Source organism: Rhamphochromis longiceps, linkage group LG12, assembly GCF_057381845.1.
Source record: "Rhamphochromis longiceps isolate RC_006_pf linkage group LG12, R_longiceps_female_GT1.1, whole genome shotgun sequence".
Classification (NCBI taxonomy): Eukaryota; Metazoa; Chordata; class Actinopteri; order Cichliformes; family Cichlidae; genus Rhamphochromis; species Rhamphochromis longiceps.
The window spans coordinates 22,672,962-22,692,120 of NC_140568.1; the positions used below are offsets into that span (position 1 = coordinate 22,672,962).

The following is a 19,159-nucleotide window of genomic DNA, read 5'->3' on the forward strand; positions in this document are numbered from 1 at the left end:
GTTGGCTGGAATGTTTTGGTCACATGAGAAGCAATTTCACAGCTGACGGTCTGAACCACCTCAGCACCTGAAACTTCATTACGGCACACTGGCTGGTCTGCTGTGCGCACATAGACACACGCACATAACTTGGCATGGCGAGGCGCTGCAGCTCATGTTCTGGTCTCGAATGTGGCACTTCATAATAATGGCGGTGACATGTTGAGTGCCCAGCTCATATTGCCAGTGGTGTCGTAAACAACATATCACTTTGTGCAACAGCAAAAGCCACAAAGCAATGACGGGTACAGCATTGCTGGACAGGCGGAGATACAGATAAGATAAAGCACGTGCAGAGAAAGAGAACTAGTGTAGTCGCTGGGTGACGATATCTGATTGTCACCCACAACTCAAAATTTCTTCAGTGATTTAAAACAGGTCTTGCTCAAAGGGCCCTGGAGCAACTATTCAGAGCACCACAGTCAGATTTAAAGACAGCATATAAAAGATGGACGCACCATCTTTGCTTTCTTGGTGTTTTGGAACCAGATGTAACAAGCAAGAGGTGATGTGAAATTCGGAAACTTGAATATAATAATAAGTACCAATAAAAGAATAAAGGTGATAGAACAGAGAACATAAACAAGACAACTAAACTAAACGACATAAAAGCACTACAAAAATGTGTATACCAAAGTGATTCTGCGAACCTTTTCTTCTCAGGCAACTGATTCAAGGGGGCCTAAAGGCGTAAGCACAATCAACCTAGGACTTTAGCATAGCTAGAAAAAGTCCCACCTGAGGATCAAAAACTGATCATATCCTCATTTTTGCTATGTTGGTTGGGACCACATCTAGACATCCACTGGACTACTCTGTGAGTAGGCCACTCTCACACAATTGAAGATTATGTATCGGAATTTCAGGAGCGGGAACACGCCTCCAAACACTCTCCTTCCGGCCCTCATCTATATAGGTTCTCCCAGTTCTGCAAGCTGTCATTCACGTTTACGTGCCCCACCCTCCTTCCCCTTTTCAATTCTTTAACTTCTTCACTTCTGTTTAGTACACGGGGATCTGCCAGGCCCGGGAGCCATCGCCAGTCCCCTTCGAGGCCTTCCCCAAACCGCAGCTGAATTCATGTCCAAGCGTTCACCTTTACCTACTAAAATGTTGTCAAACGTAAAATGAGGACGTGGGCCCAGCTAGTGAATAGTAAGTTGCTAATCACAACATGGGTCTACCACAACCATACCCTACTTCATCCTCCTTTTTGACTTTAATAGAGAATATATTTTACAAAATAAATCTCTCCACGTGTCCTCACCCAGGGGGCATCCTTATCAGATAACCAAACCTCCTCAACTGGCTCCTTTCGATGTGGAGGAGCAGCGGTTCTACTCTGAGAGCCAGCCACCCTTCGGAGGAAACCCATTTCCGCCGCTTGTATCCGCAATCTTATTCTTACAGCTCCTACAGCTCATGACCATAGGTGAGGGTGGGGATGAAGATTGACCGGTAAATCGAGAGCTTTGCTTTTGCACTCAACTCTCTCTTCAACACAATGGAATCGGTGCAGCGTCCGCATCACTGCAGCCACAGCACCAATCTGTCTGTCAATCTCCGACTCCCTTCTCCCATCACTCGTGAACAAGATCCCGAGATACTTAATCTCCTGCACTTGGGGCAAGAACTCATCCAATGTTTATACAATCTGACTTATTTATGCAATCACTGCTGGCCATTAGAACGAATGTAGGTTTGCTTCACATCATGAGTAATAATACTCGTCGACCATTTAGGGTTAGAGAGAAAATTCAGATGGTTCCTGATTTTGCTCCTGGTGTTAAAGTTTTAAGACATGAACACAATGTTTCAGACCCAGAAGCTATGACTACCTTTTAGTCTTTAGTCTTTAGTCTACTGACAGAAAGTCATGTTGACATTAACTTTCTAACCAGCTATATGTCAAAGTTCTGATAAACAGTGACTGCAAGTAAACTTGCCATAAAATTACAGATACGTTTAGATAACATTGATATTGTATGTGAATATATGCAAATATAAATTAACATTTGTTAAACATTGAAAATAATTTGCTTAACTGCTCTTAGCATCTGCTTAACATCCTCTGTGTTACCTTCAATTGATGTTGGTGGGACAAATGCATCACTCAGTAGTTGGTTAGTTGGCTTGAGAAACAAAACCGCTAAGAAATCTGAAAAATGCCAACAGAACACAGAAATTTGCGACACCCAGTGTGGTACCGTATCAGTGAAATCTAAAACTACAGATCAAACCTGAATGAAAGCCCATCTGAAAAAGTACAAACTTGGTCTTTTTCCTCTTTCCTCCTTTCATTCCTTCTATGGGCTGCCATCGTTTCCTTCAGCCTACACTCTTGACGCATGTCAGTCAGTCCCCAGTTAAATAAAATGACAAGTCATCATTAGACGGACTGCATCTAACCGGCTGCTTGCTGCGCTTGTCATTCACTCTGACTTGTTGCCTTTCACTCTCTCCCTCATCACTCTGCGTCTCTGCTGGCTTCCCGTTTCTTATTGGGTGAAGATTCTCACTTTTCTGCCCTCATCTGGACGCACATAAACCAGATGAATTCATGTTTCCTTTCATCTGTCTGTCAGTTTATTACCCCTCCCTCCACCCGCTTCTCTTTTGCTCATTTTTCACCTTCATTTTAGCAGCCATGAGGAGGCATTAGTGCACTTTTCATAAATCTAAACCTGAATTCCCCCAACACATCCTCTCTCTCTCTCTTCCGTCTTACTGTACACCCTTTATCTTTAACCACCACTGCCTCACCCACGCTCACCCGATATCTCCCGCATCGCCTACATCTGCTTCCATCTTCCCCGCTCCCTACCTCCTCATCGACTCTGATGCTGAAATCAGCCCCCTGTCTCCTAGTCCCCCCCCCCTCTCTGTCGCAGACAGAATGACCATGCCAGTGTTGATTAGAGCCCGCATGGCCAGATGCTCAACTAGGCTTAGCACAGGCCTGTGGGAAAGAGTACTGCTTATTCTAGCCTCAGGAGATGGATTGAAAATGACGGGACCTAAAACAAGCAAGCATTGTCTTGTTACCTTCACATATTCAACACGCACAGGCACACAAGTCATTGCATGTAATATATAGCAGACAAGTTTTATTCCTATGTATTATATTCCTAACGAATGTGATAATTACTAATGTTACAGACTTATTGTTGTTTAAGTGTACAAGTACACATGTTCAGTTCGCTGTGATTAATTTAAATATCTAGTTTATCCTTTAAAAAAATTGCTTTATAACATTTATGCAGACCATAGTGAGGGATAGTTGTGACATAATGTTCTCTTTTTGTGAAAACGGCCCACTCCTTGAGTCCGATTCAGGTGATTTTTGGAGCACATATTGCTACAGCACTAAACACTGCCATCTCACCAAGACAGTAATTTATTGTAGATCAGATATGGTTGATACCACTGAGCTTATAATTACAGTATGTCTAGCTGTACCCATTTCAGTGATGTGGATATTCCCTCTCACAACATGATTTCTTCATGTCACATGAACACGGACCACAGTGGGAATGTGCACTTAGGCCAATATCACAGAAACCCATTAGTAAATGAAATGTTGTGGAGGGTTATTTAGAATTTTTATTCAATTTTATATAAATCAGACCTGGGACAAACTTAAATAAATAAAATATGTGCTCCTGTAAGAGTTTTACTGTCTGCACTCTTGTAGGACGTCACATAGCTGCAGTAGAATCAATATATTTGATTCAGGTCATTACATAAATCGTAACCTGTCGTAAGTCTTTCATCGGGATGACAGAAATCCCATTCCAGTTCATTTCAGTGAAGGTCTCCTCAAGGCCATTGAGTTTAAAAATCAGTGACAGATGAGGCTGATCTGGTATTAGTTACCCAGAAAGATTATAGATAAACGACTTACATTATGTAAACCGACACTGGAGCTGGAAATCAGTGTATTCAGCAGTTTGCCTAATTTAAAGCGCCTTCTACTGAAGAGAGCTATTATAATTAAAAGTGCTGAAATGTGCATAAGCATTAGCGTAAGATTTTTAAGGCTTTTGAATAATTTCTTTGAAAGCAGCCAGTGTAGAGGAAAAACAAGCCAGATTTCAAAGAGTAAAGTGCTTTGTTTGCCCTTTTTTGTCAGGTGGATAATAAATACAATATGTGCAGTTAGGCAATCCAGAAAGCACTGATAGTCTTGTTATACAGTACCTCAAGTTTGGATGCATTGTGTGTAATTAAAACAATTCCCAGTGGCACCTAAGGAATTATTGGATTTAAACAAGTGTTCTGTGTTTACCTTTGGTGCTTATTAATGTTTGGAGTTTTCCTAAGATATGTTTTAAACTTGTTTCATGGTTCTAATTGGACAGCATAGGGAGCATGATGAAACTGTTGGCAATTGCCTGAAGGGGCGGATATCCTCTGTCTTGTATTCACAAGCTAATTATACTTTCCGTCAGATACTATGAGAAGTCAGAGTAGTGTCTATATTTCCCACAAAATTCCTGCATACTGGGACTATTACAGTGCACAGTGAGCAGACGGGCGACAGAGAGAGAAAGTTCGGTTTGAGCTGCTCTGAATTTGCCTGTGTGTTGTGCAATTTTCTATAATAGTGGAAGGAGAGCAGTGGAACAAATCTGGAAATGTCTTTTTGGGATTCAGGCCTTTCTGTTATAGGACACACCAGTGCAAAAAAACAAAACACTTTGGTTATCTTGTGTGTTTTACATAAGGTAGTGGAAGCGACTACGAGATGTTGATCAGAGATGTACATGTGCAGTGGTTTATTTTCTCTAACTTTAGTATAGTTAAAAGTACACATAGAGGCAGCTGATGGTAGCTGCTCATACCTGAACTAATGAATAACTAAGTCAAAATAATCACTGGGAATGCATGAATGCACAAATTATTACTGACGTTCCTGTAACTCAGCTCGGTTACTCTGTTGCCATTTTTCAGTTTTCATCTTTTGCATCTCTCTTTAGCTGGAAAATGCTGAAACACGTGGAAAACTCACTTGGTATGTAAATGTGTGGCAGACCGAAACCATGCATGCGTACATGCTACCTGCGCTCTTGGCTACTCTGATGCAGACACCGGAAGATATAACTGGTATCTGCATCAGGTTAGTGAGTGCTGCCTCACTTCACTTCCTCTCCTTGACAAGACCTGCCTTTGGAGGCACTGACCTCATCTTTATTACAAGTACAGGGAGCTGGCACTGGTTTTGGGGGGGCTGGGTTGTTGTTAAGTTACAGTCAAGTGTTGTTTACCAGTGAAATAACTCTTGATCTTACAGAGATCACTGTGCCTGTGGGATTAGTTATAGTGGTTTTCAGCTTATCCTTGTTGTATAGGTTAAAGATACCTCAGAGAGAGGCAGAGAAGTACAGATACCTGTGTTAAAAAGTACTGAAGCAACTTTTTTACTCAAGTAAAAGTGAAAATCTACTGGACAAAACTACCCAGTATATTCATGCAACATTTGAATAACCCACAGCTAGTATAGCTTAATTTGTTTTGCAGGACGTTTCACAAAATGAAAACAATGCATTTGAACGTTGATAAAGTGTTGAATTTGAAATTACCTGACTCTTTAAAAAACACTGCCTTAATTCTTTCTCCTCTTCTGTAGTGCTAGCTAGATTCTGAACTTATGGAAACCTGCACTGCTTCCGGTCCACTTTAACTCCTAAGTATAAATGCTATTAATGATGCTATTGATGTAAATGTAAGGAGTGGAAATAACAGACTTCTTTTAATGTAGGGAGTGAAAATAGAAAGGTTTCAGAAAAATTATAGATACCTGAAAATTATTGTCAAGTACAGTATTTGTAAGTATTTGTACTTCGTTACTTCCCACCTCTGGAGATCGGGATCTAACATATGCTATTAGGTGATCAGCATGATCAATCTACATTACTAGATTTTGTTTGAATTTGTTTCAACCTCAGTGATACTCTGTCAATTCAGATCTGACTGTTCTGTGTTCAGAGCATGCAAGAACTCTAGAGACTCCTTTCTCCATACTGACCCTCGAAACTGTTTGCTTTACCTTATCATCGGCGTAACCAGGCCACACTGATCACTCAGCCACATCCATAGTGCTTCACATCGATTTATCTCTGAACTAATTCAGTGCTACTATATGCTTATATCTTAATTAGCTTGTGCATCCTACACGCTTTCATTTGAATTTCATCGGTGTGTAAAAGCATCCCACTCGCACCCAGTGTGCTCAATGGATTTGAGGGGACAAGCCAAATGACCTCTGCTGCTCATTTCATTCATCAGATGGAGAATCTGAATGGAAGGTACCCGTCTAGTCCATTAGAGGCTCGTTATTTGGCAGGACCTTCAAATGTCTGTGTGAACCACTATTTACAGTCAACAAAACCAGCAGGCATCGATTTTCTGATTTCTTCACATAGAAGCATGAAATCGTACAGGAAAAAAATGGCAAATGTGATGTTATTGTCAACAAGTATCTCGTAAAGGTTTTTCACTTTGCTTTGTTAGATGTGAAAAATCCCCAGATTTATTCCAGCAGACAATATTACATATATCAAAATAGTGTTGCCTACATATAAAACAACGAAAAATCCATTTATGCACTGTGATAAGGAGACGTTTTGACACTGAAATGCAGAATAGAACTTTCAGCAGGACAGGTTTGTTTAATTGGACCCAACCTGCAATAGATGTGCTGCATCAGAATGAATTGGATTAAATGTAATTGAAATCACGCATTAGTTTTGTAAAGGAAGATCTTTTTTTTTCAGTGTTTAATTAAATGTGCCTCTCGATATCTGGATATATAATAGCAATTAACTGAGTTGTATACTCTCATCCAAATATCAAATAGCATTAGTAACCAAAATTGCTCTATATGCAGTACAAGAAGCTCAGGTACATGGCCAGTTGTCATTGCCAGTTTGCAGGGGCAGCAGTCTAAGCAGAGATACCTGGCCACTTCCTCCAGTTTGTCTGGGGAATACCAGCCAAGAGACATAATCTCTCCAGTACATCTTGTATCTGCCCCAGGGCCTCCTCCTGCCAGGTCATGCCTGAAACATCTCATTTAGGAAGCGCCCACGAGGAAGCCCAGTCAGATGCGTGAACCATCTCAACTGGCTCCTTTCCATGTGGAGGACTCGTGGCTCTACTCTGAGTCCCTCTCAGATGACCAAGCTGCTCACCTTATTGCTAAGTGACAGCCCGGCTACCCTTCACAGGATGTTCATGTATCAGCAATCGTACTCCTTTGGTCACTACCCACACACAGCTCGTGGCCATAGGTGAGTGGGGGAATGTGTGATACGTAAAAATAGATACAAAGGAAAACGACATGCAGGGATCCAGAGTAGATGTTTTAATCAGGCTGAACTTCTGAATGTTGTAAATGTTGTAAAATTGTTGGGACTACACCTCAGTGAAACTTCAGAACAGCCTTGTTTCTGATTATTTTGCTTAGATCCACATTTTGTTGTTGTCTTTAAAATAAGCAATATGAACAATTTTTTGGAAAGTACATTCTCATTCCCAACTGTGTTTTGTCCTGCTTGTGCATTGATAACTTAATTTACTTGAGATTACAGTCTTATGTGCCCAGTTTCCCCTGCCGCTCAAGGTAATTAAACCTGGTGTGTATTATCTACACTTCTCTTAATCCGCTTTATGAAAACAGGTTGGAAAATGCCCTCGCACTCCAAAAAAGCACCAGGAAAACTGCAGGTGGAAGGGAAAAACTCATGTACAACTCTGTGTGTGTCTGGGTGTTTGTCACTGAGGACAAAATAAGGATGGTGAGCAGGCCTAGGCGAATGTCATATTTCTCCACCTAATAGGCTTGCCTGCCATTCAGACACTCCACTGGGTCTTGATCTCTGACAGAAATGTAGCTAAGGGACACACGCACACATACACATAAAAACCGTTTCTCCAACCTAAATTTGAAGCTTAAACAGGTGAGGTACTGAAGAGGAGTGGATGTGCTCACTGTTTCTGAGAAAGGACACAGACTTTGAATATTTGACAGAGGTCAGACACTTGTGGTATTTCTTGTAACTAGCTAGCTAGCTGGTTTCTCATATAGAATTGTTTTAAAATTATTTTATTCCAGTCCTCAGTTTGTTAACTTAGCAGAGACTGTGGATACACACTATTGCACACACTCAAGTGACTAAGCCAAAATAAAAAATATTACAAATCATACTCTTTACGATTAAAAACATGCTTAAAACACACTTACACTTTCAAATTTGATTGTCTTTGAAAGACATTTAAAAAAAAAAATCCAGAGTGAAAAAGGAAAAGAAAATCATATGAATGTGAAAACAGAGCCATGTCCCCATAACACGAGTGAAATACCCGCCCACACATCCACACGCCTGCATGCAAACACACACTAACACACACGCACACACATTCCAGCAATGATATCAGTCCCTGAGTAGATCAGTTGCCCGTGGACAGAGAGGTTGCCTGATCAGGTGTGCTCTGATCAAGTTATTTTAGTTGCTTCTAGTTTTTTGGGCAGGATCATGTCTCTAACACCAACATCAACTCTAACTATGAAGGAAAGGCCACAACAGTGAAGCACATCAAACAATACAGGTGAGTTAACAAATCCAGACACATGTGCGTCACACTCTTGTTCTTAAAAACCCCTAAATAGCAGCCTGACCTTTATTTTTTTATTTTTATCATTGATGCACTTGATGTTTATTTACATCAACTTCTCTCTTTTTTAAACTCTATTTGTGGAGATTCTATTTAGATCCTATTCTGGCTGAAAAACTGAAAACGGTGCCATGTGTCAAAGATAACTGAGCACATTAAAGCTTACACAATATCCTATTTAAATCTTTGCTTTGGTATTCTCTAGTTGTCTAATTTTAAATTAAATGTGGGAACAATACGAACGAGAACTCAATTAATTATGTAATTAAGCTGTTATTTCTACCTTAAATTGTTTGGCTTTCAACTTAAGGTAGGAAGCCTTAATCTTTCGTTATAATCAAAAATGTGGCCTGATTGTAACTCATCTTGATTGCATCATATATTTGATCAGCATCTACTGGAATTTATTTTTTTTCCAAAATGCAATATCTTTTTGAGTTATGTCATTTCTGATGCGTGTAAAATCAAAGTAAACCAAAAGTAGAGATCAGCTTTTCCACTTTCTTTCTTTCATCTCTGAACTGGCAGTATAAATAAATTCATTGTGAGGCACCGAAGAGGTCCACAAAGAGTCGAAGATAAAGATTTAAAGCAGTCTAGGAAGAAAAGCAATGGCGATATATTTAATGTTAAAACATTCTCTGTATACAGTCCACTAGCTCACCTGTATGCTCAAATAAGAGCTGAGTCATTTGTGTGCGTTAAGAGGAAAAGATAAAGAAAAGGGAGCGAGCGGACAGATTAGGTGGCTGATTGGATATGGTTCTCAATTCAGCTCCCTGCCAGGGCCAATAACAAAGAAGAGACACAATAGTAAGGGAGCTGGATGAGAGGACAGAGAGAAGAGGGTGGAGGTGGTGGAAGTGTAATGGAGTCAAGGACCCTTACAGACTGTCAAATGCTGCACACTTGCTGCATGTCAGGCACAAGACACACATGCACGCATAAGAATCAGTCCAATATTTTGCTAGACATGTCTGTGTGTGCGTGTGTACAAGTGCTCCTTGGCGATAAATCTTAATTACACAATGGAGTGCAGGCCATGTGCCATCTCATCACACCATGTCAAATCTCATAAGCAACACAAAAGAATAGAAGAGGAAGAGCAAGAGCAAGAAAATCAGATGCAAGCAAATGTGTATCTGGTATGTGAAGAAAGAAGGAAATTCAGACCTGCACAGGGGGGATCCAGGGGGAAGACAATCTTTGTATTGGATCCTCTTGGGTAGACCCACTCTGGTCATTACTTCTAAAACCAGAAACTCACCAGCAGCCAATTTTGTGTTGCTGCTGGTGATTTTGCAATCAGTTCAGTCAATATTAACAATTCTAAAAACAAAACAAAACATGTAACCGATCTATTTTGTGCCAAGGGAAGCTGGCGGATGAATACACAGGTTTAGAATGTGAGAAAGAATGGGGCTGGGGGTGTTGTTGTGGCCCGCTGAGTCATCGTGGCTGGGTGATCTGTAAAAAGCAGCCCCATCAGCCCCCCAGAGTAATGGTTAATCGTGGGAAGTCTGGTGTTAGGGTAAGTGTGGCTGTGTGCAGGCCCGGCCTGATTGTGGACAGTTGCGGTGGGTTTTGCCGTACCGTGGTGTGACAGGGCCAGTCAGGCGGATGGGGCGTGTGTTGTTGTGGGGAAAGTCCTGTACAAGCAGCTCTTTGCTCTGCTGGCTGGGAGAAAAGCTGGGGCAGCTCTCCCAGAGTAGAAAAAAAAAAGCTCTGTTCTTTTGTTTTCATGGCCGTTCTGCTCCCTCTGCTCTGTGAGTTTGGGTATCTCATCTGGTTGGCTGAATGATATTCGGTCCTGTTCTGGACCTCTGGTGTCTCACAAAACTTCCCGTAGTCTCTTCCTAGAAACTTTTACTTCCAAAGTTAAAATACAATTACAATAAAAGGGAAAGCAAAGACATTGATCTCTTTTGGCGTGGCATTAAAATGTATCTAGCTTGTAACGAATCAATGAAGGGACACTTAAGCTGACATGCCGATAATCATCTTGTAGTAGCAACATGATAGAAAGCAGACACACACACACACACACACACACACACACACACACACACACACACACACACACACACACACACACACACACACACACACACACACACACACACAGGAAAATACCACCAGAAAACAGCAGTGTTTTTCCCTTATAGTGCTGAGGGGGATTTTCAAAGAAAATGTCAAAAAAGATTTAGTTATTTCTCCTTGTGACATTTCACGGTACCTGTTAGCCATCTTACTTTTTATATATTGTGAAAATACAACATTATTATTTACAGGTCACTGTAACCTCTGCCAGAAATTGTTCAGTGCTATCACAACTCTGAGGTTGCTATGGGTCAGTATTTAATCATGCTTCGATGTGTGGAAATATCTACTGTATATAGATGTGTGGCAGATTAGGAGGCAGAGCGGCTCATACGCTAATCACAAGGTCAGGGATTTGATCATCAGCTCCTCCTCAATGTACATGTGGAAATGCCCTTGGACAACATGATGAACCCAAAAAACTACCTTTGATACATCCATCAATGTGTGTATGTGTTTGTGTGTATGTGATCTTAATATTTTTTTTAAAAAAGCAAGAATTATGCCTTGTAGTGTAAAGTGATTTGAGTGTTCGCTAAGACCAGAAAAAGCACTTTAATAATTTCTCTTCCTGTGCTGCACATGTGGTTCCACTGTGTGTCTGTCATGTCTTTAGCGAGGTAATTAACTCCAGTCAGACACTCTGTCACTCAGACCCGGAGCACATGTGTCTCACAAAAGCCTCATTTCACAGGCTGCTTCAAATCAGACGTAGAAACATCTACCCACACTTTTTCAAACAAATGTGCTGGCTACACATATGCACGTCTAAGGACTAGACCTCTGACATAGTTTACCGCTTCAGTGCATTTATCATCCCTTTTCGACATCCAAGCTCTTCATCTCATCTGGTTTGAGATCTAGCCACTGAGTAACATAAAACATTTCTCTATCCGAGTGTCAGTGTTTGAATAATGGGTCAGGGACTACATGTGTCTTTGTGTGTGTGCTGCGTCTGCATATGTGTGTCATTCCACTGTGCTGTGATTTCCGTTCTTGAACAAGGCTGAGATGTTTTTTAAGTATTTTTAAGGCATTTGTTCCAAGGTCCTATTTTGTATGCTCTGTTTGCCATGCAACAAAGCAGGACTCTGAGCTCTTGATGGACTAATGTAAGGCTGTTTTTGCTGTGTGTCACTTCTCCATGTTCAATCCTTAGCTCCTTTATTTGACACTGACTTCTTTTGTCTTTTCTTTTGTCTTGTTTTTGTTGCAGGCACAGAAATCGTGGATAGAAAGAGCATTCAGCAAGAGAGAATGTGTTCATATCATAGTGAGCGCCAAAGACCCCCATAGGTGAGTACAGAAAAGGGATATTAGAAAGTGTTAACCAAAAATCTTTATATCTTTAATCTTTACAATCCTTTGCATCATTGTAGAGTTTGTTGTTTTGCTGTTGACCTTTTAAAACATGTAGAGTAACTCTAATGACACTGCAGGCAAGAGCTTCGCATTAATGAACCAAAACACTGACATTATGCATTTTAAAACACAAATAGGGAATTTAAAGGTACAGTTGTTTTCTGCAGATAATAATAATAGTAATGATCAGTGTTGCCAACTTAGCGAGTTTTCAGACCCCTTAGTGACTTTTTTTTCTAAAAAAAGTCGCTAAAAAAAGACGTGAAAGCGCGTATCGCTTTTACTCTCAACAAGCAGCGGGTGCTGTAACGCAGTCAGTTCTTCTTTTACTCTTATGCTGTTTTGTGGATCACAAGGTTTAAAACTACTTATAAACACACACACACAAAGTAACTCCACCAGAGCGCCTATTTCGGGTCACTTTTGCCGGTCCAAGCCCGGGTAAAGGAGCAGGGTTGGAATTGTGACATTAAAAAAAAACAATAATTGCTAAAAGAAATTTAATTTGTAGTTCTAAATAAACTCTAAATGCATTTAGGACGTTTTTTACTCACTTTATGTCTCTTCCACGATGTTATTTCTCTCTCCAACAACATAGGTTACAATTAGATTAGCATGACCAATTATGCAAATTAGGCGATGGCGTCATTTAGTGACTTCTAGCGACTTTTAGGACAACCAATAGCAATTTTCCTTACTGAGGAGTTGGCAACACTGGTAATGATAATCATTATTATTATTATTATAAAGAATTTTATATTTATAGTCACAGTTCTGCCTAATCTCACTTTATGTATGTGACTAGAGACTAGCCACATGTATAGTACATCAAAGAAGAAGGGAACACGCTCAGACTCCAGTTATGAAAGATCATACCTATGTTTTATCTTCTGAAAAGGAGTCCCCTTCACCAAAGAAGTGAAAAAGCAAAGGAAAGAGACAACATGACCAGCATCTCAAAAATGTCAGATTTATTGTTTCCCTGGCTTGCGGCAACAAACAGATGCTAACAGCAGCTAACAGAACAGAGGCTAACAGCAGCAAAAACATCAATGCTTACTGACAAAAAAGTTTAAAGCGTTGTTGAAATTCAACATTAGCCACAGTAGATAGACATGTTACTTAGGTAAACATCAGACTTACAGCCTACACTCACTGCAGATGAACAGCAGCCAGAGTTGTTTGTCCTGTAGTGGACACCATAGACAGGATTACACACTTGAATTGATAGAGGTAAGAAACAGAACTCAGCTGACTGCCATCTGCAATATTCTGACATCTATTGAGACTAGACAATGTAAAATTAAGGTCTAGACCAATTCATGAAGACAGTAACATATTCTACATTGTTGTAAAAGAATATTTAGGAAGAAGTCCTTATCATTCTGGCATAGTCTATCTCAAAGTACATTTATGAGGGCTTTGTTTACATAATACAACGCTATAACAGCACTGTAATGATAACAGCACTTTAGAACAATTTGACTCAGTGTGATAAATTCACAATTACCACCACATTCATTTTTCATTTTGTTTTACAATCTCACTGTCACCTTGAGATTATCAAAATCATTAGAAAACCTGATGTTGTTTTTGCTGGAGGACAAACTCTCTCAATTCTCCTGCATGTACTATCAGGTGCCACACACACACACACACACACACACACACACACACACACACACACACACACACACACACACACACACACACACACACACAGAGGAAATGCCACAGTTTGTTTGGTACGGAAATTTTGCATTACTAGAGGAAAACGGGTGAAAGCCAGAAGCAAGACGAAGGAAAAAAGATGTTCCTCAAGATCAAATCAGCTCATTCTTTTTAGTTAGAGACACTTGTGCTCATGCGTGAGGAAGAGGAAGGCAAAGTACCTTTGGTAAGACATGATGGAAACATGAAGTGATAATCGCAGTCTCCTGCCTCCGTTCCTCCCTGGGCTCCCTCTTCATCCTGTAAGATTTAAACACAGAATATAAAAGCGCCATTCAGCACTTGTGAATAAGAATGTACGCAAGCATCATAACTAGCATTTTGCTAACTCTTGTAGTTGCTGAGAGGGAAAAGGAAGTAACAGCGACAGGTACAGAAAACAGAAAGGGATGGAGCTGAGAAAATTTAGCAAAAGCCCACAAATCCTTCCACTCATCTGCAACATAGCCACAGAGCCTAGCCTGATTCACACCTTCCCAGAAATATAACTAAATGCAACAGTTGGGATTGCTTCCTTTGATTTTAGTAAGCTGTGTAAACATGGTGCAGGCTATAGTTGTACTTGGCTTGCTTACAAGGCTAGTACAATTGCACAGATTCTATCAGTGTAGACACGCACCTCTTTCTTGGTTTGATAGTTTTTGACGATCTGTGTGTAGACTTAATTGCCACTAAAGCTTTTCCCGTGTTTCAGCAAGAGAACTGTTGTTCAGTATGGATCAGCTACAAGATCACCTCAGTTCCATCCATGGAGGCAGAGCAATGCAGGCTCAAACATAATGGCAAACAGCCACTTGCACAAAATTTAATATTTGCTCCTCTGTTATTCTATGCAGGACTATAAATCAAGCTTAGTAAAGAGATGAAAGTTGGACGGCATGCTATCCCTTCAGCCATGCCCACCTTTTATTGCTAGATACATACTACGGCAGCTCTCACGCTCTTTTCTCCCCACGCTCTCAGTCACACACAATCTGTCTCTTACTCTCCTTTTTCTTCTTCCTGCTCGGGGCTTGCACTTCTCAAGATTTCAATTATTCTCTGCAAAGGACTGTGTAATATACCGGTCTTACACTCACTCTTACTTTCTCCTCTTGTTCAGGTGCTGTTGTGGTCGTCTAATAGGTCAGCATGTGGGCTTGCCACCGGGCATCTCATCTAGTCAGAATGATAAGGCAGAGCGTTTGGCCAAGAATGACAGCCTGTCGGAGAAGTGGTCAATCAGCAAACACACACAGCTCAGCCCCACTGATGCCTTCGGCACCATTGAGTTCCAGGGAGGAGGACACTCCAACAAAGCCATGGTGACTCTCTTTACACTGTGTTGCATTTTATTAGACTTCTCCTTCAGCATGCTGCCCACACAAAGCTTGAGCTTTATGGAACTGGTCAACGTGATTGTTTTGAGCATTAGGGCACCTAAATAAAAGGAGTCACTATTCTGTTGTTATTTCATGCAGCACTGACCTCAGCCGTTGCAACTCATGTTTCCATTAAGACTCGAGAACCTTTGGTGACACATATCTGAGTGCACCAGCGCAGGAAATCTACTTTGTGTAGCTTTAAGAGTGCATTTGTATGCTTTACTGAGCTATTTTAAAGGCCATAGTTAACCTCCTAAGACAAGAAAGAAGAGAGTAGAGGATTTAGATATCCTAAAATATACCTCCAAACAGTACAAAGGAACCTAACCTCTGATGGAAGTGCTCTCTTCTGGAAATATGAAAATAAAAGTAATACAGTAATGATGTTGAGCAGATGCTTTTTAATGAAAAATGGCCACATAAATTGATTATAGAGATAGTAAAGACTGAGTAATTCAAGAAGAGGATTTCAAAAATATTCAGAAAGTGATGAAAGCTGAAAGTGCATAATGTGATCTAAAGATATTCTTCAAAGCTTCAGTAAACATGTTGTTTGACAACACGCAGGTACAGAGGAGGAAACTGTTTGATTCCTAGATAACTGAAATACTTTTTCCCTGAATGGCAGATGTAACACAGCTGAAAATAGATGAATAGTTGCGGGTTGCTGAATAAAAAATGACATTGACAAGAGGACTCATCAGGGCTCATTGTATGCATTATGGAGAATGACAAATGTGTCCAATCAGAAGACCTGGAGATAACTGAGGAATCAATCAAATTACTGGAATTATTGTGGAAATATGTGTAATTATTGCTTTAAAAGACTTAAGTGTTATGAGTGTTAGCAGACTGCATTTTGCCTGATTAATTGATCCGTCCCTAATGTGATCTGATGACGTTTTATTCGCAAAGTCACAAACTATGATAACTACACTAAGAAAGTCATATCACACTTTACTGCAACAATCTGGGAATTCAGATGATTAAACCCAAATTATGTCTGATTTTTTTCCCCAGTGTTAAATTATTCATCCAGACACATGTCAGGTTGGCTTTCTGAGGGTGCATTAGAGGGATAAACAGATGCTCCATAATGTATGTGGTTCTTCAATCATAGCAAACATCTGCTCAATACGTCTTCTAACTTGAGAAATGAAATCCATACGCATAGACACACATGAAACACCAATGCTTTTTACGTTATCATACACATAAGTCGTCACAGCGGTGAAATACTTCATCCCCAAGACACCATATACCTGAATGTAATGCATAAAGTTGTGGTAAAAACAAAGTACACCATATGTCAATTCTAAGGTTTTATATATCCAGACAAAATAAAATTATCTTGACTGTAGCTGGTTTTAAAATGAGCGAAATACAACCTCTGATGAACTATAATGTATTTATTTAACAACTAAGCCAAAAACCGAAATTATACTGCCATGTTGTTTTTATACAGAAGAGGCTTTCTCCTGGGAAATTGTCGAAATAAGTCATACTTGTTTCATCTTCTTATTACTTGTCATGAAGTTTAATATTTAACATGCTAAGTGAAGCCTGTAGAGACTGAGATGTAGCTGTTTCAGTATCTAGTATTGCACAATTATCTATATAAATATTGATTTATGCAGAGCAATAAATCTGCCATTTAACCTAGGTTAGCATATTTGGTGATTCTAAATTGGTCATAGGTGTGAATGTGAGTGCGAATGATTGTCTGTCTCTCTGTGTTAGCCCTGCAATAGACTGGTGATCAGTTCAGGGTTTAACCTGCCCCCTGCCCTATGGTGGCTCGGATAGGCTCGAACCCCATGTAATCCTGAATGAGATAAGCGGAAGAGGATGAATAGATGGATGGAAATAATAACACAGTGCAATATGTCATGTTTTACTTTTCATCTGAGGTTGTATTTTACCTCATTTTACCTCATTCGCCTCCGTCAGTGCGCCCCAGGGTGGCTGTGGCTACAATGTAGCTTGCCATCACCAGTGTGTGAATGTGTGTGTGAATGGGTGGATGACTGGATGTGTAAAGCGCTTTGGGGTCCTTAGGGACTAGTAAAGCGCTATATAAATACAGGCCATTTACCATTTTAAGACACATAACCTCTTTTTTACTACATTTGTATGTATTGCTTTATTTCACTGACATGCTTCATGCTGTTTGCAGTATGTACGAGTGTCTTATGACACCAAGCCTGACCTGCTGCTCCACCTGATGACCAAGGAGTGGCAGCTGGAACTGCCCAAGCTGCTCATCTCAGTCCACGGGGGCCTGCAGAACTTTGAATTGCAGCCCAAACTCAAGCAGGTCTTTGGCAAAGGGCTCATCAAGGCTGCCATGACAACAGGGGCCTGGATATTCACTGGAGGAGTCAACACAGGTAAACCACGGGTTTTGACTTATGAAGACAAACTTAAAAACTTTCATGTTTGCAAAACAGAGAGATTGCATACAGCGTTGCACAGCCGTCTTCCTTTTTATAAAAATTAAGTGGGCACTTCAATTTGGCGTATGATGAGTGTGTTCAAGTCTTTATCATAAGTTATCAGCTATTAAATAACCATTTGTCAAGTGTGTCTAGGCTCTGAAGCTGTTCAGCCACTGGATCACTGTAAAATGGCTGTGAGCACACAGTGAAAGTATGTCAAGTAGTCTAGACTGCTTTTTAATGACTTAAACCTGATGACAGGGTGGCTCATTCAGATTAAGAGTTATTATTCCAGTATTAGTTGCATGAGAGAAGGCCTGAAATTAAGGACGATCAAAATCTTACACTTGTCAAGCATTCTTACTTTTTGAACAAAGTAATAAAATGTTCTAGCTTAGTAATAGTCCATATGGACCCAAGAGAATAGAAACAAAATATAGAGTGCTAACTAATTAATACAGAACCTTTTGCTGTTACAGTGTAGAGGAATCAGTTACATTGTAGAGAAATCACAGAGATGTCTGCTTTAAGGAAGCAGTCTTCTAAGGCTAAGGAAGTCTCCTATTCTTAGTGCTGAGTTTTTTTTTTGTTTGTTTTTTGTTTTGGATGATTTTGGCTCAGAGCAGAGTAAGTGAGGAGCTCAGAGGACTGGATGTTGAATGCTGAGGTTGGAAGGGTGAAAGTGTGAAAAAGTCCAAGTTTCAAAGCTTGAAGAAATAAGACTGTGCAACAGTGTAAGTGGTGAAACAAGATTGGTTGGAATGAATACAGGAAACCAGAGTGTTAGCTGGCAGACTGGAAGCACATGAATTATTCATAAATATGCTGTTGCCATGTATATAGAAAGAGGCCTCAGCGAGTAAACTGGAGCTCCACTAACGCTCTGAACAAGCGCACATTACACATTCATATAGTACTTTTGTCTATGGGGGAAAATGTGTCTTATCTTATCAGCTTCACTTTGCCTTCAGTAAGGAAGTTAACTGTTATTTTTACCTTGTATTGTTTCCAGGGCACAAAAAGAGATGCTATTTAAGTATCTTAGATTGTATTTAGCGCACTTAAAATAAGATAAAAAGGCAGCAGAATAATGTTTAAATAGGAGAGATGAGAACAGACAAAAAGAAATGATACACGCTGGATGGCGTAGAGTGCGCGCACTTGAATACAGAAAGGAGTAGAAAGTAAGATTTAGTGACAGAATGGGTGCAGGAGGAGAAAAGAGGAAGAGAGGCCTGAATAATGGATAGCTGGATTGGAGGGACAGTGTGTGGAGGTGGAGAAAAGAATGAATGTCAGCTGGAGAGATGAGATAAGATGGCCCCCAGGTCTGACTGCTGCTCCCCTGAGGACAACTACTACAAGCCGAGAGCTACAACCTGGCTGTGTTTAAGTGTGTATGTGTGCGTTTGTGTTTGTTAACACTGGCTCCACACAGTTGTCTTGTGT

General features: G+C 40.4%; 1 protein-coding gene across 1 annotated transcript in view; it reads left to right on the forward strand.

Moving 5' to 3' along the window:
• Nucleotides 1-19,159, forward strand: part of trpm3 (transient receptor potential cation channel, subfamily M, member 3) — a 158,394-nt gene that overhangs the window by 76,049 nt on the left and 63,186 nt on the right. Inside the window, exons 3-5 of the mRNA XM_085425213.1 lie at nt 12,032-12,111; nt 15,011-15,212; nt 17,449-17,662. Coding sequence (XP_085281339.1) covers nt 12,032-12,111; nt 15,011-15,212; nt 17,449-17,662 — 496 coding nt within the window. The remainder of the gene's footprint in view (nt 1-12,031; nt 12,112-15,010; nt 15,213-17,448; nt 17,663-19,159) is intronic.